This window comes from Pseudorasbora parva, chromosome 1, assembly GCF_024679245.1.
Source record: "Pseudorasbora parva isolate DD20220531a chromosome 1, ASM2467924v1, whole genome shotgun sequence".
Lineage (NCBI taxonomy): Eukaryota > Metazoa > Chordata > Actinopteri > Cypriniformes > Gobionidae > Pseudorasbora > Pseudorasbora parva.
The window spans coordinates 58,959,331-58,973,460 of record NC_090172.1 but is presented as its reverse complement, the minus strand read 5'-3'; the positions used below and the strand labels follow the sequence as shown (position 1 = coordinate 58,973,460).

At 38.4% G+C, this 14,130-nt stretch overlaps 1 protein-coding gene across 1 annotated transcript in view; it reads left to right on the top strand.

The window, feature by feature from the left end:
* vax2 (ventral anterior homeobox 2) overlaps nt 1-11,978 on the top strand; it is a 29,102-nt gene extending 17,124 nt beyond the window's left edge. The window contains exon 3 of the mRNA XM_067452019.1: nt 6,145-11,978. Within this exon, the coding sequence (XP_067308120.1) occupies nt 6,145-6,630 (486 nt within the window). The 3' untranslated portion in view covers nt 6,631-11,978. The remainder of the gene's footprint in view (nt 1-6,144) is intronic.
* The last annotated feature ends 2,152 nt before the right edge of the window (nt 11,979-14,130 follow it).

The window sequence follows — 14,130 nt, the reverse complement described above, 5'->3', positions numbered from 1 at the left end:
GCTCTCTGATCTTAAGATAATCTGATGGCCACATTTTGTTTGGAGGTCTAGATATCAACTCTGCAGAAAGTTGGCGACATCTGTGCACTGTGCACCTCAGCAGATTTTACATGACCTAACACTTCATGGCTGAGTTGCTCTTTTTCCCAATTGCTTCCATTTTGTTATAACACCACTATCAGTTGAGCGTGGAATATTTAGTAGTGAGGAAATTTCACAAATGGACTTCTTGAACAGGTGGCAACCTATCATGGTACCACGCTTGAGTTCACTGAGCTCGTGAGAGCGACCCATTCCTTCACAAATGTTTGTAGAACCGTCTGCATGCCTAGTGCTTGATTTGATTGGAACACCTGGATTTAATGTTTTGGAGTGTCGGTTAACAGTCGGCTTGTTTTAAGCGCAGAACACTCAGAATTCCCACACGAAGATATTACGTATTCAGTCCATTTTATCACAATTCAAACTATATATGCCATTTTGACCCTCTTTATTTTTATGACATGACTGATCACAGTAGGCGCTTCAGTTCATAGGAGTGAACGCCATCATCTCTCTTCATATCATCTTTTTCTAAAGCATAAACAAGAATTAATATCACTTAAGGTATGTTGAGGATACATTACAACGTACTGAAATGTATATGTCGTGTAATCGCTCAGCCCACCCGCAAAGACAAAACAGCTTGAGAACAATGTCCTGTTGCATCACATTTACCTCAGGCAAGTCATTCAGTGTCCACAGCTGTTAGTTCACTTGAGAAATAACTCTTTTGCTAAATATATGCACTATATTAGCTTATATTCATTATTCTACTTAATCTGTTACTGATGTCTTGTTTATATAATGTAGCTATGTTTAAATAAATCTGTCATGATTTGACAGCCGCGTATAAATGATTATATTTCAACGAATTAAAAAAAATGATTTAAGTTTATGCCTTATGTGAAGCTTATGTGTTAATTATTATATCTAAAAATAAACAACTGAATTGAGGCTATCAGTTGGGCTCTGTTAACCTTTAATATTAGCCTACAACATGTAGACTAAGGACTCCCTATATTTACAGCATTATCTTTTAAGACATTAGTTATAATTAAATTAGTTTAAGGACAGACACATTTTTTTTTCAGTAAATCACTGTTGAATAAAAATAAATAAAAAGCAAAACCGCTGTACCGAAATCGTAGGCTACCTAACCATGACTTCAAAACCGAGGTATCAACCGTAAGATTTGTGTACTGTTAGGCTATACACCCCTGAATAATGTTCCTATTTAACTAATGTCATCAAGTTTAAACAAATGGTTTCTGGTGGTATTTCAAACCCTTTTCAAAGTTAAATCAATTCTCAATAGGGTTTGGGCGCCGCATTGCATTCTGGGACGTTGCGGCCATGTTGATGGCCTCGCGAATGTAAACATACAGCAAGTCGAATGTGGAGAAGCAGAGTTGGGAGAAAGAAAAAACATGTGAAAATCCCGAAAGGGATGTGTTAAATAGGGAAGGCAGGGACCGCTATAGAGACAAAATCGGAACTATTAAAGTTTTGGATCCACATGAATTTCCAAAGAAAGAGCGGAGCACTGACGACGACGAAAACTTTATTTTGTTGGTCCCCGACAGACATTCTACTGACTATAAGTAACTTTGCAACTACAATTCAACTTATTCTACTAACCCGAACCCCAACACATAACCATAAGCTACCTGTCTACTAACAGTACAGTTAATACTCTAATTAGTGTTAGTTGACATGCTGTTGAAAACGTACATAGTTAGTAGAATGTTTAAAGTGGACTATCGAAATAACCGAAGTCTAACCGAAACGTATATATTATTCTTATTATTATTATATAAGAAATTGCTCTGCCTCCGTTTTTATTTGTTATTGCAATGTTATTGTTTACTATATTTATAATTTGCACTTCCTCCATTTCTGTGTCTTTTGTTGTTATTGTATAGATACCTATTTATTTGCTTATATAGTATTGAAAGAATTTATTTTTTTAAAAAGTGTATTTATTATTGTTATATAAAGTGCACTCCGTTATATAAAGTGCAACAACTTGCACTCCGTTTTCTGTGTTCATTTTTTATTTGTAACCTTTTACCTTGAAGCATTCCACATTTGTGTTCTCAGGTTGCACTACTTGCAAATAAACACTAAAAAACATCTGGTTTACCATAGTTGAAATAACGCCAAAATAATCAAATTAAGACACACGACTGAGAGGGAGTACGTCTATAAACAGTGCGCAGTAGTCCGAGTAGTAGTAAAGGATGCCATCAACATGGCCGCCACGCTAAGTAATGACGTCATGACGCCCAAACCCTATTGATAAAATAGACCCTTTTCACATTTCCGGGGTTTCTCAAAGCGGAAGCTGTCATAGTTGGGTTAACTTTTATGGCGGTGAATAAGACAATACAGTATTTTGTGTGTCCATATTTACTCAAATATAAAAAGAAAAACAACAATATTGCTTTCTCAACTTTCAAAAAGAGGGGAAAAGAGAGTGAGATTGATAACGGCAGTGAAAAGAGAGAAATGTTCTTTTTTCCATCACACCCATAGATGTTGTAATAGACACCTCACAGCAGCGGTAAGTTGTTTTTTGTAATTTGATGCAAAACAGCAAAAGTAATATAATACAAACTATTAGTGTTATAAATGTACATACGTTTAAAAAAAAAGAAAATACAAAAAACGTTGCAGGATTTACGATACTGATGACCGTTAAAACGCGTCATCAGTCGAAAAGGGTCCATTAAGATTATACCCTAGTTTTTTTTTCTCGTTGAATACCCATTTCACATTTAAAAAATGGTTTCATATTGCCTCAAGCAAGTATTGCACACATGTCATTCAAATCACTATTGTTCTGTAACGTTACGTCCATGTGTCTAAAGCACTTGTAGCAAACCTAAAATCCTTTTATTTTTTCTCGAGCACGGAGAAAAGCGTCAAAAGTGTCTTATAGAGCAGACAAGTGTTAAGTGCTCTGCTTGATGGCCGTGGTTCGTAGAAGTGGGATCTGAACCTCAATCATCCCATGTTCTAGAGCTCTAAACATTAAGAGTGAGAAAATGAGTGTGAATGTGCATTTCTGAGAGCTCGCGATGTGTTGATGCGTTTGTGCGTATGTATAGTCCTCCTTTATGGTCCCCAGGGTGGGACAAAGCAGCAGGTAACAGGTAAAAACCCGGTCAGGGTGAAATGCATTTTTCATAGGCCTGATATTCTCTATGTTTATGAGAAGAGCTTGATCTCGACCCATCCTCGACCCCAGAATACTCTCTGCATTAAAGCAGCGCTGTATCAATTAAACATGCAGGACAAGGACATGCAGAGTTCAGCGCACTTTTTAACCTGAGGTCAGCAGCGGTTTAACATGAGTTCAGTGCACTTTTCAACATGCTCCATTGATCTTTTTTATGAAGAAAGTCATAAGGAGAAGTCTTGCTGTGGCATCCCATATGTGACAGTATTGCTGAATAGACAATCCCTGGATTAGTGGTGCTTCCTAAGGCACGTTTTTCCAAACACCAAACCCAAAAATGAACTCGTATAATATAGGCTACTGACACCTCAAACCATGTGGGAAGTTGTGGTGTTATTTTTTTAATATGATCCTTAAAGGAATAGTTCACCCCAAAAATGAAAATTCTGTCATCCATTTCTTACCTCATGAAAACATTTATTTTTAGAACACAAATTAAGATATTTCTGATGAAATCCGAGATTTCAGTCCCTCCTGACAGCTATGCAACTACTTTTACGCTTCAAATTAAGCTTTTATTAACATTTAAACATTGATCAGCGAACTCAACCGACCTGCTTGACATATAAGAACAAATCTCATTGGTTCCTGCTGAAGCTCAAACGTGATGCGTAACACGAGAATGAACCTCATTGGTTCCTGCTGAAGCTCAAACGTGATGCGTAACACCAGAATGAACCTCATTGGTTCCTGCTGAAGCTCAAACGTGATGCGTGACACGAGAATGAACCTCATTGGTTCCTGCTGAAGCTCAAACGTGATGCGTAACACCAGAATGAACCTCATTGGATCTCGCACGTCTAAGGAACCTGCTTGAGCTTCTGTTTACCACAACTGATGTGCCAGTTTATGAATGTTTATAAAATAAATATGAATAAAAACCTAAATTAAATCTGTTCGGCATATAAAGCCATTGTGTTGTGCGTCTTCAGAAAATTTTGACTAAACCGCAAAATGGTAGCTGCGTCATCAAAAAGATCGTTCGTGTTCTGAAGACAAACGAAAGTCTTACAGGTGAACTATCCCTTTAAGAATTCTTTCTAATATGCTGATTTGATGCTCAAGAAACAGTTATTATTTTTTATCAAATAATATTTAGCAGCAAAAACAATTTTCAACATTGATAATGATAAGAAAAATTATTAATAACTGAGCAGCAAATCATCATATCAGAATGATTTCTGAAGGATCATGTGACACTGAAGACTGGAGTTATGATGATGACAATTTAGCTTTGATCACAGGAATAAATTACATTTTAAAATATATTTAAAGAGAAAACTAGCCTGACGTGGTCATCCTCAATTCTAGTCAGAATATGAGTCTGAAACTGCTCCATTGGGCTGTGATTATGGGGCGTGTTTCAACCCAACCAGGAAAGACCTCGATTGGACAGACCGACAACCAATCAGAGCAACGAAGCGACGCATAATATTAGTTGTCAAATGTCAACAGAGCTCAACTGCACTTTGTTGCCAAGTCTGCGGTTATATAGACCCTGGGGCCTATTGCACAAAACTAAGGGATTAAGCCGGGATATCTTGGTGAATGTGGCTCAATTTATCTACTAATATAGGCCATGTCCACACTAATACGTTTTCATTTGAAAACGTATATTTTTCTCTCTGTTTTGGCCTTCCGTCCACACTGAGACAGCGTTTTAAGTCAATGAACACTTAACGTTTTGAAAACGCTCTCCAAAGCGGATACATTTGAAAACGCTGTCTTCGCGTCAGAGTGTGGACTGCATGTGAAAACGGAGGCTTTTTAATACGATGCCGCATTTTTAGCCATGTGATGCAGTCATATGACCAATTCAGCCAAGATGGTGAACCACATTGTACAGCAGTTGTTTTGTATGCTTTCTGTTTTGACAGCCTTGTTAAATATTAATGTCAGTTTGTACATACTGTTAAAAAACTCTTCGCCTTTTCTCGACATTGTCGCAAAATGAGTATATAAACGAGTAGTGGAAATGACGCGGGTCGAAGCGTCTTGGATTTGCTCATGCGCAGTACAGGGATGTAAGCGTTTTCAGACGTTTCAGTGTAGATAAACGATTGAAAATGATAGTGTGGACGTGGAGCGTTTTTAGACAAACGTTTTTAAATTTATCCGGATTAGTGTAGACGTAGCCATAGTTATATTTTGTTATTATTATCGTTTTTGATGTGAGTGTGCCTTCAGGATACGTTTACACGACAGCAGTGTACTAAATTGCTTAATCTCTTATCCTAGTTTTGTGCAATAGGTCCCAGGAATGCGAATTTTAGCTGGCAAACTTGCCAAAATAACACACATTTCCCCAACCTCCCAATAGAAGCTATTGGGCTTGTTTTGGGCTAGTAGTTGGCAGGGTTTTTTTTGTAAAAACTTGGCAACCCTGTTCGCACACGTTAGAAGAAAAAGACGAGTGTAAACGATCTTTGCCGGTGTTGTAAAAAAAGAATTTAAGGATAAACGGTACTTTCCATCATGATGATCATTTCTGAGAGGAATAGTGAAGGTGAATGCAGATACGAACAAGCTCTCTGTCTGATGACGTGATGATTACGTTACTGTTGATCATCTGTCCATCATCGTCTAAAGCCCGCCCTGATGATTTCATTGGTCCGAACAGTTTGTGTTCAGGCATAATTACTCCTCTATGGATTGAGGCCAGACCGAACCGCCCGAGCTCATATGTTGTGGGCGGGGCTGAGTTCTCAGAGGCTAATAGAAAACAGTTATTTCACAATATTACTGTATTTCTTGGTGAATCGAAATCTTAAATAATTAACATCACTACAGTGAAGGCAAATTGCTTCTGCTTGTAAAAAAAAATGCGGATATATATTTAAATGTTTGCTCTCGTTTTGCAGGTGAAAGTGTGGTTTCAAAACCGCCGCACCAAACAGAAAAAAGACCAGACCAAGGACACCGACAAGCGCTCGTCATCCACCTCTGAATCCCTCGCCACCTGCAACATCCTGCGTCTCCTGGAGCAGGGCCGCCTTTTGTCTGTGCCCGCGCCTCCGCCCAACCCGCTGCTGGCTCACCCGCACCCCGGCAATGGCCAATCTCTCCTGGGCAGCCCTTCCGTATCCTCTTCCTCTGGGGTGAGTAGCACCGCCTCGGCTCCCGGATCCGGCGGGACGTTCGGACTCTCGCTGTCTTCTTTAGGAGGTACTCCGCCCTCGCCCCGCCTGGGAGTGCCACCACCCTCCCTTTGCTTTACCATGCCTCTCCTGGGCGGCACCCATCACGAACTGCCGTCGGGATACGGGTGCGGATCGTCGGCGTTCGAACCCTACATGAGGATAGAGCGGAAGGACGGTGAGTTAGGTGGGAAGAAGACGGTTTCCTAAAAGCGTTCCCTACCTACTGGTACCTTCCCCACTCTACCTGTCTCAGGGGTCTCACCTGTGCCGCGAACAGCCGGGAGCGGAGGTTCGCAAACGAACAGAAAGAGATTGAACGACAAAGTCTTCATTTGCAGATCCTCGTCTCGCTGGCCTCTCTAGCGCTAGTGCCTATAAAAACCAAATTTAGGCCAGTCGGACTCCATAATTTGGTAAGGAGGAGCGTTTGGGACTAAGCCTGTAATTAAGCATCGCTGTGTTCAGTGAATTTTTTGTCATCCACAGGTTTCCTTTCATTTTTGCATTACATGTTTGGTGAAGAAAGCCTAAGGCCCATTCACACCAAGAACGAAAACTATTGCGATAACTACACTGTAAAAAAATTCAGTTGGCCGAATTTAATTTCTGTGAATTAAATTACATCCATTTACAGAATTTCAGTTGTGCAATGTGATTCAAATGTGATCAGTCACTTGAAAATTTTCAATTGGAGACCTGAATTTTTTTTACAGTGTATATTAGCGTCCAGAAACGTGTTGAGTTTTGTTGTCGGCTGCTTTAAATGCTCATACGCTTTTCAAACGGGGTGGACTCTGATTGGCTGTCATTGTTTTCATAATTCATCTGCTAGACAAAAATCATTCTGAAAGTGATTCCAACAATATCGCTCCTCTGTGCCGACACCGTTATAGTTGTGGACTCTCCTATTCAAAACTATGTTTATCGTTATAGTTATACTTGGTGTGAACTGGCCTTTACTCTTTGTGAATGATAGAAAAAGCTGTAAATGTAACTGTAACTAAAGCAAAATTATTTTGCAAGTTTGTTTCCAAATGGGTGTTTAAAAAAAACAAGAAAAAAGGATGAAAAAAAGACGATTGATCAACATTGTGGTATGTTTTTATGCTGCTTTAAATTAATTGACTAGGGGAGCTTCTTGTTGGTATAAATGTTTGTCTGTATGAAAGTATAAGAACGAGAGAATTATCTGCGCGAATACGTACAGTAACAATAACAAGGCACTGACCATTTTTCTGGCATTGATTTCGCACTGCACCTTGGTGATGGTAATAATGAGACGCGTTCAATGGACATCATATAGCAATGATGCAACATTAATTGCATAAAGTGTAACTGTGTGGGAAATTATACAGGTCTTTTGCAAAATAATGGTGTCTAAATATACTTTTCACATGCGTTTTTCAGCACACCACTTTGAAATATGACCTCTTTTCTTTTTAAGCCATGACATTCTCAGTTGAAAATGTTGGCGAAGCCCTAATCCGTTGACTCAGCATTATATCGCCCCTAGTTAACATGCTTCTTGTTGTTTCCAAATGTATTCGATGCAAAGGGCTAATTACGGAGTTCACTTTGAGTCTTTCAGCACCTGGGGCCGGTTGCACCAACTTTGCATGAGTTACTCTTGGGGTGCGTTCACACTTGTAGTTCGGTTAGTTTGGTTCGTTTGGACCGGACCAAAAAACAAAAACAAAACATATAGTCCTGGTCCGCTTAGCGTTCACGCTGGCATTTTTAACAGCGAACCTAAAGTTACCGAACCAAAGGCACAGGGAGACGGTCACAACCTGATTGGTCGGTTTATGACGTAGGAGCTCGCTTACTGAACATTCACAACAATGCTGTGTGCTGGATTAAACATCATCATTTTATGCGTGTACATGGCATTATTTTTACCAGCTGAGAACTCATGAAGAGCTCATAAGATGTCCAAAACAGCTGCAGGATTTCCTCCGTTGTATGCAGATAAGAGACGGCAGTTCTGTCGTCTGTACCGGATAATAATGGGCAACACACGTCCTTTGATGAGAAGAACCAGGTTTGCTTTTTGTGCGTTTTTTTTTCTAGCATTTTCGAAACACGCTTGTTGGACCAAATATTGATGAGACACTTCCTCGTTGCTCTACGTTTAGCCACTAACGTTAACATTACTCATTTTGGATACACCGATCTTTCCGCATTGTCAAATCAGCTGACTATGCGTCGCATCTTGTGACATTATGTCCGGTTTTTGGTTCGTCTACATGTCTTTGGTCCGTGTTGCGTTCATATATCATTCGTACCGCATCAGAGTTCGTTTGGAAGCGGACCGAGACCCGTCTTTTTAGCGCTCTCGGTCCGCTTGCTTGGTGCGCACCAGGGTTCGGATGGCAGCGTCCACATATGTTCAAATGAACCGCACTAAACGAGCAATCACACCAGGGTTCGTTTTAAACGAACCAAACATGACGAGTGTGAACGCACCCTTAGCCTAGTTTGACGTAAAGAGGCACTAAGTTGTAGACTGGGTAAACCATGGCCTGTTCTGTCTGCGATTTGAAGCGATGGGTCGTTGCCTGTTGATCACGCCTCTTGTGCTCTGATTGGTCGAAGGACTATCCAGTTGCGTACAGATTCATTTGAATTACGCCCGTTGATCACGCCTCTTGTGCAGTAGAAAATACAGAGCAGACTCCCCTGACCAATGTTCAATCTTAAACTGAGCTTGGTCTGGTGATAGCCTGACAAACTAAGTTGCGCACTGCTAAATATTTTTGCATTGCACCATTAAACGTAGTAGAAGCGTAATTCTACATACAAGCTAAATATTTATGGAAGCGTCTGATTAGGAGAAACGGTTGGAATAAAATATCAGACTAATTGAACTGCATCAATAAGCTCTTGTTTTACATTGTGAATAAGCTCACTTTGTTAGCAGCTCTTCAACATGAACACAATCTATTGGTCCGTGTTGTCCATGTCAAATTAAATTATTCATAATACATTTCTAATGTTTTTTGTATTTATTTATTGATACTTATTCATTTCAAATACAGTGTTATTTACATATAAAATAGTCTACCTTTAATGTATTGAATTAAATAGAATCTTATTTTAATAGAAATTTATTTTTTCCATTTAGTTATGTGAGGAAAAAAGTTAGAATGAAGGATAAACTGAAATTCACAGCATTTAAACTTCTGCTCACGTATTTAAAGGCTGCTATTGGATCATAAATGTCATGTGACTGTGCAGTACTTTTACGAAGAACCGAATAAAGGACAGAGTTAGTTATAAACTAGCTAGTAGTTACTAACACCGCCTTCACGTGCTATCGGAAATCTGACAAATCCCACATCTGAAGTGGGGAGAGCATTCATGTGCAATTTTTTACCTAGTAAACTTGTATTTATTATAATTCAGAGAGCACATGAAAGAAGCATTAGCCTCTAGTGACTTTACGTTCAATTTTAAGAACTTGTGAATGGCTGGTGCAACCCTAACCTGGAGATCTTAAACCGTGTTTAATTATAAACAGCGTGCATGGGATCAGTTCACTACAGATTGCTTTTTACACGTAATATGGCTTGCCATTGCAGTTCTATAGATTTGGTGCTCATGTGTCTGCAGAATTTGGATTCAGGGACATGGTGAGGGTTTTTTTACAATGCTATTGCGTTCTTTCGGCAAATTTTCTGTGGGAAACGAAACGTTTTGCAAGCGATCACAAAGGCCCCGTCCACACGAAGCCAGCGCTTTCCCAATCCGATCTTTTTTTTTTCCTTGTTTCAAGAAATATCTGCGTTCACACGAGATTACCTAAACTGACTAAAATGATGTAGTTTGCATGCCAGGCCAGTGTGTGGCGCTGTAATTCTGCCAAAGAAATACACTAAAAACAGAGAAGAAGAGTTGTGGCTAGAAGGGGTATAGCAGTGGTCGGAGGTGAGGCGAAATCTCACAATAAAATAACAATAAATACATTTATTTAACAGATGTGATTTATTAATGCCTCCACCTACCCCAACCCAAAACATACCCTTACAATAATGCAGATAGCGTTATTAAATGACGCGATATTGATGTGCGCATGCCAAGAGCCCGTAGTTGTATCCCTTACCTCTTTCACCGTGCTGGACATAGTGTGATGACATCACCGTTTCAGAAAATATACGGATTCGCTGTACACACGAAAAGGGAAGATGCTCGTTTTCAGATTTATCCACTTTGGGACCCGGTTTCGAAAGATATCGGATCAATGCCTCTAAAACGCCGGATCCGTGTGGACGAAACGCTGATACGATACAAAATGTATACGTATACAGCTAAACGCGTCTCCGTGTGGACGGGGCCAAAGTTGATCTGAGAAACGCAAGTGCTTTGAACAAAAAACAAAGAAAGGCATACTTTAATGTGTCTGCAGAATTTGGATTCAGGGACATGGTGATGGAAAAAATTAGATGTGTGGATTTTTTTTTTACAATGCTTTTGCGTTCTTTCGCCACAATGTTTGCTCGCAAAACTTTTGAGTTCTCTCGCAAAAAACACAAACGTTTTTGCGAGCGAAATGCACATTTTCTGTGGGAAATAAAACGTTTTGCAAGCAATCACAAAGTTGACCTGGGATACACAACTGCTGTGAAAAAAAAAGAAAAAACGGGAAGTTTCTCGCAAACATTTTGTAAGCGAACGCAAAGTTTCTCTGGGTGGATTTTGTGTTAACACTTCAGCTCTACACCCACATTTGGGTCCAAAATTGCATGCGTCATAATTATTATATGCCGCAGAGCTGAAGTGGTTAATGTATTTCTTCCACATCATCTTCGCTTAATACCTACCATGCATATCGGTAAGAATAGCATGCATTGGTTTGTAAAAAATTCCCCAAACATTGGCTGTCTTTCAACAAACAGAAACTGGCCAAGACATCTACTGCAACTACTTCCCAACTTTAAAACGGATTCAATGAAATCATGCACGTGCAGACACATGAAATAGTTTCATAATTAATAGATTATTCTGCAGGCTGTGTCTGGTAAAGGCCTATCTACATTTTTTTTTTCCTGTGCGTGGCAAAGAACCCACCAACAAATATGGTTGCAGTGACTGAATAGATGCATCTGTGCTCAGAGAAATCTGTACTGTCTGGTTGAGTTGAAATTTGTCTTGTCAAACGTTTTTATTTTGCATTGAGTGATCCGGTTTATTTTTTATTAAAGCATGTGCAGTGCTCTAGGGTAAACAGACCTTTCGTCGGCACCTGTTTGTTTGGCTCTTAAGGAGCGTTCACAGTGACTGATTTCAACCGCTGAAATTTAAACTCGATTAAACATTGTTGCTCAACAGTTATTACCACGTACAGTATGTCAGACTCTTTCTAAAAAGCAATGACTTCTGGCCTCTTAATGTGAGTCGGCCTTTAGTGGCTTTGCTCAGTGGCGATCATCTACAACACTGTACTTCCATCACTATCCTCTGACAGTACGCTGGACGTTGAGGGAATAGTTAAGCCCAAAATGATAAGTGTGTCATTTATTCATGCTACTATTCATGCTAGCTACTTCCTTTTTTTAAAGTTAAACCAACAATATTTTTTTACAGTGCAACAGTGACTGATCACATCTAAATTTTTCAGTTGGCCGAATTGAAATTCTGTGAATTGATGCAATTAAATTCGGCCAGCTGAAAAATTTAGATGTGATCAGTCACTGTTGCACTGTAAAAAAATATTGTTAGTTTAACTTAAAGTGCGTAACCTGGCTGCCTTAAAATTGAGTTTATTGAAATTAAAAATTCTAGTTGATACAATGAAGGAAATGTGTTTAATAAATAGAAACTCAAAATATTATTGTGTCTGAACCACATAAAAAATGTGATAAATCATGAAAATAGCACTATTTGGCATGTCTCACTGCGTCATCAGAAATAAAACACACACAATTGCCCAATATGCTTACAAAATCTTTTAATAATATTTGAATAAAAGGTTGTCGAATCTCAAAACTGTTCATTGTATTAACTAAAACATTTTATTTCAATGAACTTGAAATTTTAAGGCAACCAGGTAACTTTAAAAAAAATATTTTTTACAGTGTGGTGAGCATAAAATACTTGTAAATTTACATTTAAAACTCTATTCCAAACTTTTGACTGGTAGTGTAAATTAAATGCTCCAAGAGCAAGATAGTCATGCAGGTTTGAAACAACGTGAGGGTGAGTAAATGATGACAATTTTCATTGTTTGGTGTAACAGATTTCTTGTCATCTTATACAATTGCTCTGCCATTGCTTTGTGAAGATGACTCCCTGTCAGAAAAAAAGTACTGATATGTACCTTTTAAGGTACACTGTGAAAATTTTTTTGTTGGTTTAACTTTAAAAAAGTAAGTAACCTGGTTGCCTTAAAATTTAGTTTATTGAAATTAAAAATTTGAGTTGATACAATGAAGGAATTTGTTTAATAAATAGAAACTCAAAATACTATTGTATCTGAACCACATAAAAAATGTGATAAATCATGAAAATAGCACTATTTGGCATCTTTCACTGCCAAATAAAACACACACAATTACCCAATATCCTTACAAAATCTTTTAATTAATAATTGATTAAAGGTTGTCGAATCTCAAAAAATGTTCATTGTATTAACTCAAAATTGTAATTTCAATGAACTCAAAATTTTAAGGCAACCAGGTCACTTTTTTTCTAAATATTTTTTTTACAGTGTACTAATATGTACCATTTAGGGGTGAGTAAGGTACAAAGATGTACCTTTTCACTATTGCATTGTACCTTTTTTTCTGGGAGTGCTGAGAAAGACACGGACATGATTTTAGCTTCTTTTGCAGCTTGATTGCAAATGGATCTTAACCGGTGTATAAAAATTCTCCTGGCAGTTGTTGGTGTTGTTGTCGAACATGGTTATTTTCTATAAGCATCATGTATAATTCACTGCAGCGTCGTTCAGGCAGACACTGGCTCATGAACATTGAGTCCAGGCTTACAAGACCTAAACACACCTGTACACATCACGCATTTTCTTTTCTCACTCTATGGTTTTCAGTGGTATCTCAAAATGTTTCCTTAAAGAACGATGCCGTGTTAGGTGTTAGTCATATTGTGAGCACTGTTATTGAGGGTAAACAACTAAATGAAGCATCTCACAGACCTGTATTTGCAAAAGCAGCAGATTCTTTGTAAAACGGCTTTAAAGAGAGTACTTGTATTTAAAAAAGAACCCTTTAATTATGAACCATAAGCCTGAAATATGTTTTCACAGTATGGCGGACAAGCAAAGGCAGTATAAATAACATTGCCACAGATATGATTGTAAAATGTGTTTTTGAGTTTGTTGTGATTGTGTGAAAAGATTTTATTTTTTGTTTTCTCACTTTCTTCCATTGTTAAAAGGTCAGTGCTCTTGTTCTGGCACAAAGATTATGTGTAAGTAAGCCATAAGCTTTTTGGCAGTACAGCATTTGTGTGACCGTGTCAAAAAATGATAATGATGATAATAATAAATTAAATAATGGCACCAGCTTCTCACACTTAAACAGTATGTACATATATGAGTCTTTGCACAGTATTTTCATGTTGTATTATGTGATCTTACAGAAAAGAAAATGAATGGAAAAAAAATATAAATGCTTTACAATTCTTTGTCTCATTAACTATTTGCACTTATTTAAAAAAGTTTTGTGTTCTGTGGCAAAAGAGCCTTTCTCA